We start from the raw sequence: 19,856 nt of genomic DNA on the forward strand, positions 1-19,856 counted from the left end.
AGAGTTCGATCGATCAATCGATCGATGGGCCCAGGTAGGTGCTTCGGGCACATTCCAGAACAGCTCAGGAAGGACCATCTTCCTACAAGGGGAATGAACTGCATGTAGAAAAGAAGGTTCATTCTCTTCAATACACAAACAAAAATGTACGTGGCAGTTCAAAAAGCATAGAAAGATCAACCACAATCTGAGGGCTCCCCTAAGCAATGATAATAAAAACAGCTGCCATGTGTTGCATCAACCAGGCCCTGGGCTAAGGCGAAGCTGCAGAACAATCCTTTCCAAATGAATTTCCATTTTATTAGCTACAAGAGCACCTGCCTAGTTTTATCTTCTCCAGTGAAGTGGCCACAGACTTGGTTCAGTGCCTCACAGGCAATAACCAGAGCATTAATGTTTGTGGAATGAATGAATGATTATGTTTTACCTTGGGATATACATATATATTCTCTTTATTTTAAGACCAGATTTCGGTTTTCTGTCTGGTTTTTCTATACTTGTTTCCCCTAGGTGTTCTAATAGATTGTGGCACTACACGATTTGGTGCTGTGATCGCTGTTTCTTAGGACTTTCCAAAAGGCTGCTATAGATTTGTGGTAATGAGGATGGAGACTGACAGAGTGGATGAGACCAGGTGTGGTTTGTGCAGGTAGGAAGAGGGATTTTGAGGACTATGGCCAAAAGCCCCACTTGTGACTCTGCTCTCTTTTGCTTCTTATAGGCTTTCAGCACTGAAATGGAAAAGACTAAACTCAAGCTACATGGTTTTAGTAACTACAATGGTGAGTAAGAAATTCCCGGGTCTAAAAGTAGAGTCCGTGGGACGCCTGGGTGGCTCAGTCAGTTAAGCCACTGCCTTCGGCTCAGGTCATGATCCCAGGGTCTTGGGATCGAGTCCCGCATCGGGCTCCTTGTCCAGCAGGGAACCTGCTTTTCTCTCTACCTCTGCCTGCTTGTGCTCTCTCTCTGACAAATAAATAAATAAAATCTTTAAAAATTAAAAAAAAAAAAATAGAAGTAGAGTCTGCTCACCAGAAGCTCATCCTCTTCATCATCTTAACTAATAGAAGGGACAAAAGGAAGAACTAAGCCCAATATATTTTCTCTTGTTCGGATACTAACCGGCTTGGCATCTGAACATCATTCTGTTTTTGCCCAGTCCAGTTTCATGATATGAATAGAGAGAGGCTAAGCTGCGGTGGGTAATCCACAGTGTGGTTATTTACTTCACAGATAGCTCTCTATAATTTTTCCGTAAGAAAAGGGAGTCTGCTTCGCTCTCTGACCTTCTCCTCGCTCATGCTCTCTCTCACTGTCTCTCTCTCTCAAATAAATAAATAAAATCTTTAAGAAAAGTTATGTCCTTCATAAGATGACTGAGCCAGTTACTCTTTCTGCTCTGAATGGGGTCACATCTAAATAGTCATTTTAGAAAACATGTTAGTCATACCAGATAATAATAAATGGATTTACCTGATGCTACTCAAACCTGAGAATCACTAGGATCATAATAGAAACTTTAAACAAATAAACAAACAAAAATATGTATGGCCCCCAACTCTACATATTCTGACTCAGGACCTCTGGATCTGGGCCAAGCTGTGTATTTTTCAGTAGCTCCTAGTCAGTTTTGCTGCTGAACTAGGTTTGGGGATCCCTGGACTTAACTAACCATGGCCAATGTTGGAGAAAGATGAACTGTGTCATGTAACTCCTTTCCTTTAGTGGAGTTGGAGTTGATGGGGTTGGAATTGCTTCATGACAACCAGGATGTGTCCTTGTGAAGTGGTCTTTTGATCTATAGTAGTCTATAAATGTCAAGAACACTAGACATTCAGTGAGGAATAGAAACTGTTGGGGTATTTCCCGCTAGGGTCACAATGATTTGCTTATACCCTTTAACAGAACAGTTCACTTATAGATGGGCTGTGGTCCAGCAGTGCTGGAAACAAAGGAGGGGTTACTTGGGAGAGCTGTGGTCTGTCACTTTGCCTCCTATGAACCTCTTTATTTATCTGTAAAATGAAGATAAAGACAGACTTTTGTCAGCATAAATAGAGATTATGTATGTAAAAATGTTCTGTTGCAAAGCATTGAATGAAGGCCAAAGAATAATGAGTGAGAGGATGGACAAACAACCCAGGGGAGAAACTACCTGGACAAACTACCCAGAAGAGGCAGAGAGTCCTTCTAACCTAAAAAGATCGAGAGTGACTTCCTGGTCAAGTGGGTCTAAGTTGGGCTTTATTGAGGATGGCAGATTTTCAGTGGCTCGAGCTGCTGCGGTGGGGCACCCAATGTGAAGAAAATGCCTAGAAGCAAACAAAGGCAGTGCTTGTGAGGGGAATCACACTGAACCAAGGGAAGGTAGACAGGAGTTTCAGGCGAGGCTAATATGGAAAACGAACATACAAATGTCTCTGTTTTTAGTCCAAATAATAGGGCCATGTGTTACCATTTACTTCGGTCATTTTAAAGGACATCTGTAAAGGAATTATAATTATAGCGCAGGACAATAATTGACCTTAATGATGGTTAATGGTGATGATCTCAGATTATCAAGGAAAAGCTGAACTATTTAGGAAGGCAGGGAAATGTGTTTTCATGAGAAATATTTAACTAATAAACTAAGTAATCTAACTCATAAATATTTAACTAAGGTATTTGGTGCTAGAAGTGTATCCCCTAGTGATCTGAAAAATTAGTTTCCCAGAAGAACAATTTTTCCCCCCAGTAATGATGGGTAAATGAAGTATCACCATGTATTGCTTCTCTTTTCTCCTAAAAAGTAATATAAACTCCCAGGGAGAAAAAGGGTTAAAAAATAAACAAATAAACAAAATCCCTGTGTCTCCAGTTTAAGAACTTTTATCACTTCATTGTCCAAAACATTGGCTTTTTTTTAAAACTCAGACCCTCTTCCTTCTGTCTCTCTCCTGGTACTGTTTCAGAGTTCCTGGTACCACTCAACTATTCCATCGGGGAAAAGATGCTAATTACCACTACTAACCTCAGATCATTTATGGGGAGGCAGAATTATGTGAGTTCTAGAGTCAGACTGCCCATACCTAGTAGCTCCACGGCTCCTACTAGCTAGGCAGGCCTTTAACCATGGGCAAGTTACTTAATAACTTTAAGTAAGTTTCTTCATTTGTAAGATGAGGCTGTTATTAGTACTTATAAGGTTGTGAGGAGTGAACAGAATAATTTTTGTGAAGCATTTAGAAATGCCTAGAACATAGTAGGTGCTCAATTTACTTTTCCCCTTATGTTATGTATCCTCATATTCCTGTGTTTTTGAGATTCATCCAAATAGCTAAAGTTCACTCCTTTTCATTGCTTTAATAATATTCCAATGCTGAAGGACATTTGGGTCATTTCCAGTGGGTTTTGCTGTTACAAAGGAGAAGGTGAATTTTCTTGTATATATCTCCTGATGCACACATACAAAAATTTTTTACAGAACATAATTATGGGAGTAGTTGTTCCAGTTTTACACCCATCATAAATATATACAGAAGTTCTAGGTCCTCTATATCCTCCCCAACACTTAATATTGTTAGACTTATTTTTTGCCGATCTGTTGGATAATTTTTCATATCCCTGATTGTCAATGAAGATGTGCATCTCTTCACACATATCTGGGCCATTTGTATTTCCTTTTCTATGAAATCTTTTGTCCAGCTGAGTATTAGGTTCTTCCTTTTTCTTGATAATTCAAGAGAATTCTTTATATATTCTGGATACTGCTTCACCTATGAATTTCCTCTCGGCTAGTCCCCACAATTTCTTTCTTTCTTTTCTTTTCTTGCAATTTCAGTTGAGAGTTACCCTAATCCATCAGAGAATCAGAGATTCTAACTCTTTATATATATCTTTGCTCCTTATACACATGGGTGGGTTGAAATCAAGTTCCATGGCCTGTTCTGCTGGGATATACCATGTCAAGTAGTAGAAGCTGCTAAGCTGCAAATTCTGTGAAGATGTAAATTGTCCTGTTACATACAGATATGAAATCAAAAGGAATCCCAGGTAATGAGGTTATGGCTATTTCTTCTTTTCATTAAACTTGGATAATTTTCTAATTTTTCCAAAATAAATGTATTATTTTTATAATCAGAAGTACATATTTTTCAAAAGTAATTTTTGCCCTTTAAGCTCTATGGCTTTCAGAGATGTTTGATTTCAAACTCGATAGTAGCAAGAGGTTGAGGAAAATCTCAGTCAGCGGGACACAAAGGCATACCTCATTTTATTGTACTTTGTTTTATTGTGCTTCACAGATACCACTGGGTTGTTTTGTTTTGTTTTGTTTTGTTTTTCCAAATTGAAGGTTTGTGGCAACCCTGCATCAACCAAGCCAACTAGTGCCATTTTACCAACAGCCTTTGCTCACTTCATGTCTCTATATCACATTTTGATGATTCTTGGAATATTTCAAACTTCTTCATTATTACTGTATTTGTTATGGTGATCTGTGTTCAGTAATTATGACTCATGGAAAGTTCAGATGATAGCTTTTTTTTTTTTAAGCAACAGAGTGTTTTTAAATTAAGGCAGGTACATTGGTTTTTAGACATATTGTTATTGCACCCCTAGTAGACCACAGTATAGTGTAGACACAAATTTTATTCGCACTAGGAAACCAAGACATGCATTTGACTTGCTTTATTGCAACAGTCACTTGATTGCGGTGGTCTGGAACCCGACCTGCATCTCTGAGGCATGCCTATAATCATTGGTTAACATCCATGGTGATATCACAAGGTGAGCTCATCTGTGAACTGACAAATGCAACATAGCAGGGGCGAGGCATGATAAAACCAACCCCTCACAGGCTAAACTCTGCTCTCAAGGAGACTGTAAACCATACATTTAGATTTCCTTCATATCTGACACAGCAGTCAGAGCTAGACACTTAATTGAAGCTGCTGCCGCTGGCAATGGTCATAATGTCCTCGGGACAAACATTGGCCTTGGTGTTTTGTTCAGCCCTGGTTTAAAACCCACCTGCCTTCTGTGGATGTTTATGACAGTCTTTTCAGTCCCCCAGTTGGCCAGAGAGGAGAAAAGAGAAAATGGGCTCCAAGCTAAGTCTCCTGCCATCAGTCTGATGGGATCCAACCTGGAAAAGATGAAGGAGGCCCAAGCGTGGATCCAAAGGATACTGACCCCCCAGGACCACCATATCATTGAGAATAATCTTATCCTCTACCTTGGGAAAAAAGAACATGACATTTTGACTCGGCTTCAGAATACCTTGAGGGTCTCTATCTCAGAGATTATCAGTCTGGAAAAGGCAACTTTAGAGATTAAAGGAGCCCAAGCTGACGTCATTGAGGCCGTTATGAACATTGAACATATGTTGTGTGAAGTTCAAGAGGAAGTGGCAAGAAAAAAGGAACTAGCCCTTTGGAGCTTGTCAGGTGAGTGACTTTAAGTTGAAAAGTCAGCTCTTGCAAACTATTCCTTAGGTGTGAGGACGTCTGTATGCATGTGGGTCAGAGATAGCATGGAAAAGAGAGCAGACCATGCTGCTTCTGTGTTAAGTCGTAACCTTTTATAACCGTTTTTTGGCTGTCTTTCTACCAGCAAGGTTAATTAGTAAATGAAAACACACACATACACACACACAACGCACCCACTCACATGCACCCATGTGATTGGATTTACTTATGATGACATGGATTGCCTAAGAGGCAATTAAATAGAAAGCCTCCAGCTATACAAACCCAGGCTCTGGGGGAAATTGTACATCTCTAATTCCACAAATGGAGCGTTCGAATATAGACACGTTCCACTTGATCAATTCATTTCTTTGATTTTTATTGCATTTATGTATTTATTGCTGGCAGCATTAGGAATCTTGAAATTACTTTGAGCTCTCTCACCACAGTAAATTATTCATTCACAGTGTGAAGTACACTCAAGTATCTCCCATTCAGTGGGGCAAAAATCATCACAATGACTGGGAATTTGGGTCTGGAGAAGTCTTTTCAACATGGCCCTAGAGCTAACTAGGAAAATTACACTGTTGAAAATGTCAGCTTGGGAAACAGAAGCTTCTTTCATTTCTTTACTTGACTAATGTATATTGTATCCATGATCTGTGTCAAGCATGTGATGGGTGCTGGGGATACACTGATAAGGTGGACATTGTTTCCACTGAAAATCTAATTGAGGATACTGAGCAGGTTATCTATGAAAGAGGGTGAAAATGCTCTGTGGGAGCACCTCGGACAGGCACTGTGATGTTGCAATTTAAATATATATTTCTTCATTCATATGATCCAAACATATTTGTTATATATATTTGGTCTTCCTCCACATTCCTGGCTTACAGCTATCAAACCCTGTGGATTTCCTAAGTGTGGAGAGTGATAAAGTTGTCTTTTGTTACATTGAGGAGGTGACTTTGAAAAGCACCTAAGGATGGGGACTGGTCACCAGGAAACTCGACCTGTGATTGGAGGATTCGGGTATCCTCCAGTGCAACCTCTGGGCGGGGGGTGGGGTGGCTGGAGGTTGAATCGGTTGCCAATGGCCAATGATTTAGTCAGCTATGACTAGGTAACGGACCTCCATAAAAATCCAGAAGGACAGGTTCAGAGAGCTTTCAGGTTGGTGAGCATGTGGAGAGCTAGAGAGTGTGATTTCCTGGGAGAGAGCACAGAAGCTCCACACCTTTTCCCCATTCCTTCCTTGCCTTATGCATCTTTTCTGTCTGGTTGTTCCTGAGTAATATACCTGTATAACAAACCAGTAATCCGGTAAGTAAAATGTTCCTCTGAGTTCTGTGAGCTGCTCTAGCAAATAAATTGAACCCGAGGAGGAGATCATGGGATCCTCTGAAGTACAGTCAGCCAGTCAAAAGTACAGGTAACAACCTGAACTTGCAACCAATGTCTGAAATCCAAGGAGAAGTTCATTGGAACCTTCAGTTTGTAGCTAGTCAGCCAGAAGTACAGGTAATAACCTGGTTTTTGACTGGTGTCTGAAGTGTGTATATGTGTGTGTGTGTGTGTGAAAGAGAGAGAGAGAGAGAGAGAGCAGTCCTGTAGGACTGAACTCTTAACCTGAGAAAATCTGATTCTATCCTTGGGTAGATAGTAGCAGAATGGCTTGGTTGCATACATGAGAAACGCTCCTACTTACACAGACATTGGAACTGGGTCTCAGAATACCAGTTTAGACACCTAACCCAGACTTGGGAGGTCAAGGGGAGCCTTCTCAGAAGAGGAGTCATAAATGGAGAATGAAGAATAGCAAGAAATTAGTAAGGTAAAGATACTTTCAAGCAATCAGATCATGGCAGGGTCTAGATTAGGAAAGACTTAATAAATTCTATGAGAGTTCAGAGTTTTTCTTGAAACAAGGGAGAGACTTGAAAGATTTTAGCAAAGATAAGGTCAGTTTCACTGTAATGTTCATGGGTTTGGTACAAAAATTCAGATGCAAATTTTCAAAGACACCTCATTTTCACCTTGTGTTTGTAAAAATAATTCAGGCAGACATGGTCAAAGTGAGTGGGAGTTTACAGTAAGTAAAAGCATGGACAAAAATAATACATAAGAGGGGTACCTGGGTGACTAAAAAAAAAAAAAAAAACCAAACAGTAAAAAAAATGGACAGGGCGCCTGGGTGACTCAGTGGGTTAAAGCCTCTGCCTTTGGTTCAGGTCATGATCTCAGGGTCCTAGGATAGAGTCCTGCTTTGGGCTCCCTGCTCAGAGGGGAGCCTGCTTCCTCCTCTCTCTCTCTGCCTGTCTCTCTGCCTACTTGTGATCTCTGTCTGTCAAATAAATAAATAAAATCTTTTTAAAAAAATGGTCTCTCTCTCTCTCTCTCTCTCTCACACACACACATTCTCTCAATCAAATAAATAAAAAATATTTAAAAAAATTAAAAACATTGAACATAAAGAAATAGAATTCAAAAGTAATACACAAGAATGAGACCAAAGATTATGATTTCTGCTTAGCTTTTGAAAGGTAATGACTATGGATATTTAAACTGACACAAGAGTACACTTCCCAAGAGAACAAGAGACAAAGAAACACTGTTCTATAAAGCTTGTGGCGTTGCTTTAAACTAACTGCATTCATAGGGTTGACCTATTCTCCCAGCTATTGACAGTTAGTCCTGTTAAGTCCCTGGTTCTGCTGCAAGATGGCACTTTTGATAGTTGATGACTAAGCATATAATTCCACAGCTGTGTTCAGAGGCTCCTACACACTTACCCTCTCTCAACCAGATTGGGACCTTAGTTAACAAAATTAATACATTTTCTTTTTTCTTCTTTTTTTTAAATTTAATTTAATTTTTTCAGTGTTCCAAGATTCATTGTTTATGCATCACACCCAGTGCTCCATATAATACGTGTCCTCCTTAATACCTACCACCAGGCTTACCCAACTTCCCATCCTTCTCCTCTCCCAAACCCTCAATTTGTTTCTCAGAGTCCACAGTCTCTCATGGTTCGTCTCCCCCTCCAATTTCCCCCAAATCACTTTTCCTTTCCTTCTCCCAATGTGTTATTCCTTATGCTCCACAAGTAAGTGAAACCATATGATAATTGACTTTCTCTGCTTGACTTATTTCACTCAGCATAATCTCCTCCAGTCCCGTCCATGTTGATAACAAAAGTTGGGTATTCATCTTTCTGTTGGAGGCATAATATTCCACAGTATATATGGAAAATACCTTCTTTATACATTCGTTTGTTGTAGGGCATATTGGCCCTTTCCACAGTTTGGTGACTGTGGCCATTGCTGCTATGAATATTGGGGTACAGATGGCCATTCTTTTCACTACATCTGTATCTTTGGGGTAAATACCCAGCAGTACAATTGCAGGGTCATAGGTTAGCTCTATTTTTAATTCCTTAAGGAATCTCCACACTGTTTTCCAAAGTGGCTGCACCAACTTACATTCCCACCAACAGTGTAAGAGGGTTCCCCTTTCTCCACATCCTCTCCAACACTTGTTGTTTCTTGTCTTGTTAATTTTGGCCATTCTAACTGGTGTGAGGTGTTATCTCAATGTGGTTTTGATTTGAATTTGCCTGATGGCTAATGATGATGAACATATTCTCATGTGTCTGTTAGCCATTTGTATGTCTTCTTTGGAGAAGTGTTCTGTTCATGTCTTCTGCCCATTTTTTGATGTGATTATCTGTTTTGTGAGTGTTGAGTTTGGGTTCTTTATAGATCTTGATATCAGCCCTTTGTCTGTAGTGTCATTTGCGAATATCTTCTCCCATTCTGTGGGTTGCCTCTTTGTTTTGTTGATTGTTTCCTTTGCTGTGCAGAAGCTTTTGATCTTGATGAAGTCCCAAAAGTTCATATTTGCTTTTGTTTCTTTTGCCTTTGGAGACACATCTTGAAAGAAGTTGCTGTGGCTAATGTCTAAGAGCTTACAGCCTATGCTCTCCTCTAGGATTTTGATACATTCGTGCCTCATGTTGAGATCTTTTGTAAAACGGATACATTTTCAGTGTTATTACTACAAGGAATGCCAGCTATCCAGCAGAGCAATAAAATTTAAATACGGAAGTTAGGAGTTTCCTCTTCCGTGCTGCTATTGTAATCCTTCCTGGGGAGCACTTCTGACAGCAGGAGTTTGTGGATCTTTGAGTCTGCAGTGCTCAACCCAGGTGCCCAACCCAGTGCCAGCAGGTAATAGGAGCTCAGCGAATGGTTGCTGAACTCAAGTGAGCTGAACTCTATTATTATACCTTATATATGTCGGCTGTTGCTCTTGAGATTTAATTTATAATCGCCTCCTTCGAAATTTCCTGGCTCTGAAATTTCTCTGCTATGGAATTTTGTTCCCCCTGCTTTCCAGATTTACAGTTTGGCCCCTCTAGTGAATTTCTTTGGATTTATCATCTGCTTTCTGTGGTTAGATTGAGCACATTCAATTAAATAATGTGCTGGGAATTATGTCATTTTTGTTTACTTGGGTTTAAGTCAAACTGAAAATAAACTGAGGGGTGCCTGGGTGGCTCCGTAGGTTTATCCAGTGCTGCTCAGTCTCCTTCTGCCCTTCCCCCCTGCTCATGTGAGCATGCTCTCTCTCCCCCAAATAAATAAAATCTTAAAAAAAAGAAAAAAGAAAAGAAACTGAAAGAAAAGAAGTCTTTTTGGGGTTTTCTGTTTGTTCACATGTATGTATATTTATTCCAACAAACAGTTGGTGGGCAATAACAGGTTGTCCCTTGAATTTAAAAAGGAAGGTAGGAAAGTTAAGGAAGAAGGAAGAAAGGAAGGAAGGGAGGAAAGAGAGAACATAAACTCTTAATCTCCAAAGTTTGCTTTTTGTGGTTGGGTGCATGTGAGTAATGTATGTACCAAATATTCTGTCTTTCCACTTGCAGAGAGCACTGGTGAAAGCCAGGTTTATATTAGCAGTGTGATATCAGCCAAGTCACTTAAATTCTCCGAGTTTTTTTTTTTTTTTTAAGATTTTATTTATTTATTTGACAGACAGAGATCACAAGTAGGCAGAGAGGCAGGCAGGGGGGGTGGCAGGAAGCAGGCTCCCTGCTGAGCAGAGAGCCTGATGCAGGGCTCAATCCCAGGACCCTGGGATCATGACCTAAGCCAAAGGCAGAGGCTTTAACCCACTGAGCCACCCAGGCGCCCCTTCTCCGAGTTTTAGTTTTGTTTTTTGTCAAGGTGTGTGTTAGTTATTTCAGTGGCAGTGTTGTAATAGTCAAATGAAGTTGAGATATGAAATCTTTTTGAAAATCTTTAAGTTTTATATAAGTGTCATACTATTTTTCATCATTCCTTAATGTTTTACTATGCCTGTGTATTTTTGTTGATGAGCATCCTGGCCAGAAATATAAGCATTTCCTATTAGCAACATACTTATACATTATCTTACAACATCGATGGGGGAAATATATACTAATGCTCTTTTTTCTCTCACCCCCTCAGGCTCGTGATCTAAATCACGTGAGGACAAATTTATTAACCCCCTCTTCTATCCCATGCCTTCTCGTTATACTGTATTCTACTTCCATGTCCTAAACATATAAGGCATACAATTTAAACTGGCTAATCCTTTTCTTTAAATTTCTTTAATTTGTTTTATTAAATTTCTTTACAAATCTTTTTCCTCTCACAGAGCATTGAGACAAAGTTTTATGTTATTCATTTTTAGGGCAGTGGACTAATTGGCAACCCCCAAACCAGGATGAAATGAAAAAGAATACGTTTCTGAAATGCCTAAAGCTCTCAACGGAGGAAATTCAGGCTCAGAAGAAACAGTTTGAGAGCTGTGGTTTGCAGGTTGTAAAGGTATACTTAATTGAGGGAAGGATTCTACTCATCTTGCTATCATTTGGTTCTGTAACTGAGAGAAAAACTCAGCTGCTGAGGACTCTAAGCCAGCTGCTCATTGACCTGGACCCGGAGGATTAAGACTGAAAGTAGGGCAGGGGTGGGCAGACACAAAGGGTATAGTTGGAATCAGGAGGTAGGAATGATGGCAGGAGGCACAGAAGCACCCATCAAGCCTCAGGGCAAACTTGTCTGCCTATCTCGAAGCAGTATGAAAAAAAAATAGAATAGCATTTATTACACTGTATTATAATTGTTCACCTATTTTTTTTTACCTCTTGTTAAACCATGAGCTTTTAAGAAGGCAAAGACTGTCTACACAGTTGACCCTTTCATTACCAGTGCCTGGCACGTAGGGATTCACTCAGTGAATTTTTATTACATGGATTTATCAAAGAAGGGACAGGGAATTTTGAAGAGCCAGAAGTCACAGTAGGAGAGGGGTGGGAGCCAGGAGGACTCTTAAAACACTTTATATGAAAAGCAAGTTGCATTCCTAGTAATACACACAGCCTTTCTCTTTGAAGCAGAGTATCAAGCAACATACATCGCGCTTCTCACTTTTTTTCCCAGTTTTTTTTCAGTTTTTCATATCCTTGGGTCATAGGTGGAGAAAATAGACAATGAGGTTCTCATGGCTGTCTTCCAAAAGAAGAAGAAAATGATGGGAGAGAGAACACAGGGGAAGCCTGTGAGCCACAGGCTGTTTCAGCAAATTCCTTACCAGTTCTGCGAAGCTGTATGCAGAGTTGGCTTTCAAAGAATGTACTCGGCGCCCTGCGGTAGGTGTCAGCTCCTCATCTTCGGGGTCTCTGTATGTGGGGAGTGGTGAGCAGACCCCAGCAGATGACTCACCATTTGTGGTATTTGTTGCTTTGGTGAGGAGAACCCTTGCAACTGGGATATAGTGATTGAGTCATTTGGAAAGGGTCATAATTTTTGTTTTTTGTTCTTGTTTTATTGCTGATGGGCTTAATGCTGATGAAAGCTTTTGCGGTAAGATGTACATTTCACTGTTTTTCTCTTTTCTGTGGTTATGTGTTTTATCTGCTGAAAGCACCCTGAAGCTGTTTTTTTTCTTAGCTCCACAAAATAATTATCGACACTACCAAACCTCATCCCTTAATTAAAAGGGCATTTTCCTGAGCTTAATAAAGTTGCTCTTTTCTCTTCCTTCTTCTTCATTTCCTGTAGCCTGCTAGTGAATGAATTAGATAGCATCTGGCAGGTGAAGTAAACAATCCTTTAAGATCCTTTTCAGCTATGGGAGTTCTACTGTGTGTAGCTTCCATATCTCTTTTACGTTGTACAACAATTCTGCATACTTAATTGCTGTATTGTCCCCTCTAGATCTCTCCAAAGGAGGCAAAGAAGTTTAGTAATAATCATGGAGGATACTAGCCATACAACTTGATTTTGCCTGATCCATTGATTCTGTTCTTGATTTTTACCTTTCAAAATATGTAGCTTGATCCTTGCTGTGAAGCCAACTCCAGGTCTTGATTTCTAGAAAGCAACGGGTCTGGAAATCATCATCTCTTTGCTCCCAGAGAGAACATAAAAAATACCTGGAGTAAAAACTGAACATGGGAAGTTCCTGGGGGTAAAAAAATTTTAAATGGATCCCTACCCAGAAAAGTAGTCTTTATCCAGAAGAGTGATATTGGTTAAAGTCTTAAAAATTCACAACTTCTGTTTGCTCCCAAACCCGTCATAACTGGCTGCTTCTCTGCACTCCCCCTCTCCCACCCCTACATAATCTGCTCTCACTAAGACCATCACTGTCCTCCTATTTATCAAAAATCCAGTAGTGCCTTCTTTTCAGTCCTGTGGCAGATGCTGCAAATTGCCTGACATCTGCACACATCTTTCTTCCTAAAAGGCACACACATCACCTCCCAAGGAAGACAGCCCCAAAGTCTCATCCTATCTCATCAGCCTCGAGTTCAGAAAGTCCTCTTTTAAAGCTTAAAAGCAAGGTAATTGCCCTAACCCAGTCATTATATAATGATAGGAAGAGCAGGAAAACTGCAATAAAAAACCTCCCATTTCTAGGGATGCCTGTGTGGCTCAGAGGGTTGTGTCTACCTTCTGCTCAGGTCATGATCCCAGAGTCCTGGGAGGGAGCGTCACATGCTTCTTCCTCCCCTTCTGCCTACCACTACCTCTGCGTGTACTCTCTCACTCTGTCAAAAAATAAATAAGCGCTTTAAAAACAAAACCAAAAACACTCCCATTTCTATAGGGGAGAAGGAAAGTCACTGGTCCATACCACTAATCCCATGTCGCCGGACAGGGATAGTGAAGACAGTATTCTGGGAGTGGACTAACACCGTGGTTTTGTACTCTGGGAAGAATCTTCCCTATGCATTGCCATCTTCGGTCATTTCTGGACCCATTGGGGCCCGTGGCCTCTCAGGGTTCCGTGGATTGCCTCAGGGACTAGAATGCTCTCAGGCTACTGACAGCCAGGCTTACAGTTTCTTCAGCAATATAGTTCCTTTAAAACCTTAGCAGGCATGAAGCCTGTTTACTGCTGGTCAAAGCCCAGTCAAAGGTCTTGTCTCCATCTAGTCTTTAAGCCTCAAGATTCTAGTCTTTTACCTACTGGCCTCGGTGCTCTGTCCACATTCCTAGCTCTTAGCTTAAAGCCGCTGCCTGAGGCGATTCAAATAATAGATTCACTGGGGAGATACTGTCCAAAATGGGACTTGAGCCAACATGTCTGGTGAGCATGGGTAACCAAAGGTGCTTGAGAAACCCAGGAGACATTTTATCACCGCTGAAGTTATTTTGCAACTCTTCTTTTTTAACCTAGTTTTCATTTGGAGTACAAAGGTTCTTGGCTTTATTTATTTATTTCTTTTTTACCCCTGCAAGTTTCCCAGTTATGGGATTCTCGGTCAATTTAGATGGCTAACTATAGGCAAAGTGGGCTTCTATGAATGAAGCTTTATATATATATTTTCTGTCTTGGCTTACATTCCAGCCAGTTCTGATTTCATCTCTTGCTTGCAGGATTTGCCTAAATGTAGCAAGAAGGAGCCTCCATGCTTGCAATGTGTTTTATTGGGTTCATTCATTCATTCATTCATTCTTGAGCACATTCTGTAAGTCAGGCCCTGTGCTCGGTGGGAGGAATACAACAGTAAACACAACACAGAGTTCCTGCCCTTATAATTTATAATCTAGTGAGTCCATCTGTTGGGTGTTTTCTGGAGTTCTAAAGGTAGCTTTTTATTTTTCCCAACCCTACGATGTCCCCCTGGGTGATTGCACCTATACCTATAGCTTCAACTCCTACCTCTCATCTTACAGATTTGTAACTCGAAGCCCCTTCTTCTCTCCTGACCTGCAAGTCCGTATCTCCAACTGTCTTTTGAATATTTCTGCCTAGATGTTCCATAATCACCTTGGACTGAACTTTTTCCTTGGCCATACTTTTCACTAAGAAATAGGTGCTTTTTCCTTACCCTCTCCCCCCCACCCATACCCCCTATCCTGGCTTATACCATCACCATCTATATATGAGGTCTCCTAGCTGGAAACGTTATCTTCTTCCATTCCTCCTTCCTCTTACTCTAAGTTCAGGCAGTCACACAGCCCTGCTGGTTTCCTCTTGAAACATTCTCAGCCCAGCCTCACCTCTCTATTCCTATTGCCTTTGTTCTTCTTCCCCTGGGCCCAGACGATGACCGGGTCCTTTCTTGCCTCAAAACCACAACCCTATCAAACCTATCCTTTTTTCTGCTTCCAGAATTGTCGTGCTAAAACCATACATGCCTGTTTAATATCTACCTACCTAGCTGCCTGCGAGGTAAAACTCCAACCCCACTGGCAGAGCATGTAAGGACCTAGGCTCCCCTGCTCCCCCATCATTTCCCCCCTCATCACTCACTGTGTTCATCCACACGTCAGCCAGGAACTGCTTGGAGTTTCCTAAATGTGCTGCATATTTCATGCCTCTATGCCTTTGCATGTGGAATACCTTCCTCCCTCACCCTTTTTTAGCCCTGCAAAGTCCTATTCCTTTTTCCAGACACAGCTGAAATGGCATCTCCTGGTTGACACGTTCCCTCACGCCTGCACCCAGGGAGTCGCTCTCTGCTCTGTGCTCCCACATGTCCTACATTCCATGTTACCGCATCTGTAACTCCAACAGGTACAAAAATCTATAGGTCCACACAGCTCAGCTATGGAGCCTATCTTCCTTATTAGCTCTAAAATGGAATTTTACCTACCTTTCCTGCCCCCATGTCCACAGATGTGGAAAAATCCCATCTTGACTGTTCGAGATGAACTCAGTCATTTTTAGTTTTCTCGGTCCTTTGGGGGTTTAAAATCAGTTCCTGCAAGTTTTTTTTTTCTCCTTCTTCTCTTTTAAGAGTGCTTTAGAGGGTGGGACAGGCATTGTGGAGAGAATGGTCTGGTTCTGCATCTGTCTGTTCTCTGTCTCCTGATGGCCTCTGCTAGAAAAATTACCCTGAGGTTTGGTCATTAGCGCCCTCCTATGCTTAAATGTATGGTGCCCTTTGTTCTCAGTGTCTTCACAGGGCACTCCGGTTTTCATACCAAGGGAATTCCTTTCTAGGCCATTGTCTGTGCCCCTCCTGCAAAGTGGGAAATGTTTGAGTGTGCACATCGTCCAAGCTGAAATGCAAGGTCTTGTGTGGCAGTCCTCATCTGTTGTGGACATCTTCTCTGGCCATCACTGCTTTCCATTTAGCAGCCTGGCTGGCTGAGGGGGCTGCACCCAGTAGAGGCAGGCAATGGTTCCTTCTACTCTGGAAGTCCCCTACTCCCTGTTTTTCTGAGATTCTTGTAGTTCTTCCCTATCTTGACTCCTCAGGCTCTCTTGAGGGAGGGGGGCAGTGAAGTGAGTCCCTTCTCAGAGTCCCCAACAGCTCTAGTCATGTCCTCTCTGATTCTTATCTTTCCACCAGGTGGAAGGAAGAACTTTTACTTATTTTGAAGTGAGAAAACTATTCTAAGAATATCTTTATCCTTCTCTCCTGTTACATATGGCATAAACTCCACGCTCTGAATCCTTTAGTTTTTTAGACTTCTGATTCAGAAAACCCTTTTCCTCTCCCAGAAAGCCTTTCAAGACCATAATCTATGCTTTGATTAAAAATAATTTTAGGGGCGCCTGGGTGGCTCAGTGGGTTAAAGCCTCTGCCTTCAGCTCAGGTCATGATCCCAGGGTCCTGGGATCGAGCCCCACATCGGGCTCTCTGCTCAGCGGGGAGACTGCTTCCCTCTCTCTCTCTCTGCCTGCCTCTCTGCCTACTTGTGATCTCTGTCTGTCAAATAAATAAATAAAATCTTAAAAAAAAACCAATAATTATATATGATATCTGGGGTGCCTGGATGGCTCAGTCAGTTGAGTCTCTGACTTTTGGTTTTGGCTCATCTGACAAGCTTAGGATCCTGGAATCAAGCCCTGCCATGATCCTGGGTTCTGTGCTCAGCAGGGAGTCTCCTTCTCTGCCTCTCTCTCCCTCTTCCTCTGCTCTTCCTTCTGCTTGTACTATCTAAAATAAAGTTTTTAAAAAATTATATAATTGAATATGTGTGTGTGTGTGTGTATTCAGTTGACTTTGTTATAAGCTTTACCTTTTTTGCCCCAATATAATGAGTAGCAAGAACTCAATGGGTGGAGAAACCAAGAGCAAGATGAAAATTCCAGGAAAGAAATCTTTGATTTTTATCTCAAAATATTTTCTCTCCACATAAAACTGTGCTGTACTTTACCTGTTTACATGTGGGGATTTCCCTTTGTGAATTTTTGAGAACAGGGATCATGTCTTAGTTATTCTAGAAGCCCGAGCGCTGAATTGTCCAACTGGTAGCCATTGGCCACATGTGGCTATTGAGCACTTAAAACGTGGTTAATCTGGATTGAGATGGACTGTAAATGCAAAATATACACTGATTCTAATGACCACTACCCAAGGAAAGAATGTAAAATATCTCCTTAATAATTTTTTATATTGATTACAAGTTGAAATGGTAACATATTGGATAACACAGATTAAATAAAAATTACTAAATTAATTTTACCTGTTACTTTTTACTTTTTTATGTGGCTACTAGAAAATTTAAAATTACATATATGCTTACATTGAACTTTTGTTGTTCAGTGCTGCTCGTGAGCCTGCAATAATATTCGGTTAAATCCGAAGTAAATGTAAAGAAAAAATAGGGAGGAAAGGAAATAAAAAGGGAAGTAGGTATATGAATGTAAGCTGTTATTAGGCTGATGATATCAATGATAATTTGTCTCAGTAGGACAACTTTAGGTGTCTTTGCTTCAGACAGGGACTTGAGACCAGGAGGTGGTGATTATTTAGAGGACTAGAGAGAGATTACATAGTAGTACCCACATAGGCAATACGATTCATCAGATCCTAATAATCTTTTAACTTTTTTTTCTCTTCTCAGACCCAAAATATGGAGTTGGTATATACTTCACCAAAAGCCTGAAAAACCTAGCATACCGGGCCAAGGAAACATCGGCCACAGACGAACTGATATATGTGTTTGAAGCTGAAGTACTCACAGGCTCCTTTTGTCAGGGTCATCAGTTACAGATCACTCCCCCACCATTGAGTCCTGGAGACACAGACTGCCATGATAGTGTGGTTGACAATGTCTCCAGCCCTGAAACCTTTGTTATCTTTAGTAACACTCAGGCTATGCCCCAGTATTTGTGGACTTGCAGCCAGGATCGTGTACAGCCACGGGATTACTCATCAAGACCAAGGATGCAGTCTTCACAGAAGCCTAGAGCAAGATTCTCAAGGGGTAGCTCTGTTGACTAAATTCCACATCATTTTAACAAGTGCCATGTGCTTGCTTTGGAGGAACTTTCCAAATAATGACCAGTAGTGAGTCAGAGAGTGGTTTGAATAGGTCAGATGGGTTGTCTGTATGGACCAGTTGGGTGATTGAAGGGACCCAGCACAAACTAGCATCTTGGTTCTTTTATCTTTGTCTTTAACTCTTGGGATTGGGATGGGTAGATCCCAATCCAAACACTCTCAGGTCTGTTTGCTCTCCTTCAAATTGTCCTTTCATCTGTTTTACTATAGGTAATAGCAAAAATGTTTTACATACGATGAAGGGGAATTTCTAGTATATAATCCAAGCCTTTTTAAATGATAGTGTAACACTTGGGTGATTTTAGATTTTCCAGAAAATCTTATATAGCGTTTTGCATATTAAAATACACAACCTTTGTCTGAATAACTGGCTTTGAAAAGTTCTGTGTAAAATGACGTTATTCAAAGTGGAAGGACAGCAAAAGGCTGATATTCTACTGATGCCCTATTTGGATTCGACCGTATCAGGCAATACCACTCAAGCGTCATGAGGCCAAAATATTTATTTTTTAAGATGTATTTATTGAGAGAGAGAGAGAGAGAGGGAGAGAGAGAATGAGTGCAAGGGGGCGGGCAGAGGGAAAAAATCTCAAGTAGATTCCTTGCTGAGTACGGAGCCTGACTTGGGGCTCAGTCCCAGGACCTGGAGATCAAGACCTGAGCTGGAATCAAGTCGGACGCTCAACCACCTGAGCCACCCAGGTGCCCCAAGGCCAACTTATTAATTCATCAAATATTTCTTGATCACTAGATGAGTTTCAGTCACTTTCTGGATGCTGGGGATATGATGCAGGACAAGACAAATGTCTTCAGAAAGCTTTCAGCCTGAATCATCAGAAAGACAGCTATGTGATTGAGTATAACAAAAGAGAAAGTACAGATTCTTTGGAAAAATTTAAGAGGGAGGGGATAAATTAATCAAGGGTTGGGAGGAAGAAGAGAGAGTGAAACTCTAGCTGAGACCTGAAGTATTTATAAGAGTTATGTGAATGAGGGATGCAGAGAATAGTACTTATAAAGGCTGAATCCTCTGTGACTTTGCTCAAATTTTACATCAAAGTCCTATAGAGGCCAACAAATCTCACCAGGTATCTCTTGCCTATTCTGAAACCCATATTTCTCTATATTCCCCAAATTTCCTGACCCTCTTCTCTTTGTGCAGAATACTTCTTCTGCCTCATCTTACTGTAACCAGTGTTCTTCCTCTTTTTTTTTTTTTAAATCCCCTTCACCTATTTCCCCATCCCACCTACCTCCCCTCTGGTAACCATGTTTATTCTCTATAGTGATATAGTCTGTTTCTTGGTTTCTATTGGTTTTTTGTTTTGTTTTGTTTCTTAAATTCCACATATAAGTGAAATAATATGGTATTTGTCTTTCTCCTACTGACTTTCACTTAGCATTATACTCTCTAGCTCCATTCATGTTGTTGCAAATGGCAAGATTTCATTATTTTAGGGGGCTGAGTAATATTCCATTGTGTATATAATATATATATATATATATATATATATATATATATACACCACATCTTCTTTATCCATTCATCTAGATCAATGGACACCTGGGCTACTTCCATAATTTGACTATTGTAAATAGTCTATTACAATAGACTATTGTAAATA

At 40.7% G+C, this 19,856-nt stretch overlaps 1 protein-coding gene across 1 annotated transcript in view; it reads left to right on the forward strand.

Moving 5' to 3' along the window:
• PARP9 (poly(ADP-ribose) polymerase family member 9) overlaps positions 1–18,595 on the forward strand; it is a 30,974-nt gene extending 12,379 nt beyond the window's left edge. Inside the window, exons 7-11 of the mRNA XM_044252219.1 lie at positions 722–782; positions 5,046–5,426; positions 11,169–11,305; positions 11,955–12,129; positions 17,792–18,595. Of these exons, the coding sequence (XP_044108154.1) occupies positions 722–782; positions 5,046–5,426; positions 11,169–11,305; positions 11,955–12,129; positions 17,792–18,171 (1,134 nt within the window). The 3' untranslated portion in view covers positions 18,172–18,595. The remainder of the gene's footprint in view (positions 1–721; positions 783–5,045; positions 5,427–11,168; positions 11,306–11,954; positions 12,130–17,791) is intronic.
• Positions 18,596–19,856: the final 1,261 nt, after the last annotated feature.

The sequence above is a fragment of the Neovison vison genome, chromosome 6 (assembly GCF_020171115.1).
Source record: "Neovison vison isolate M4711 chromosome 6, ASM_NN_V1, whole genome shotgun sequence".
In the NCBI taxonomy this organism is placed as follows: domain Eukaryota; kingdom Metazoa; phylum Chordata; class Mammalia; order Carnivora; family Mustelidae; genus Neogale; species Neogale vison.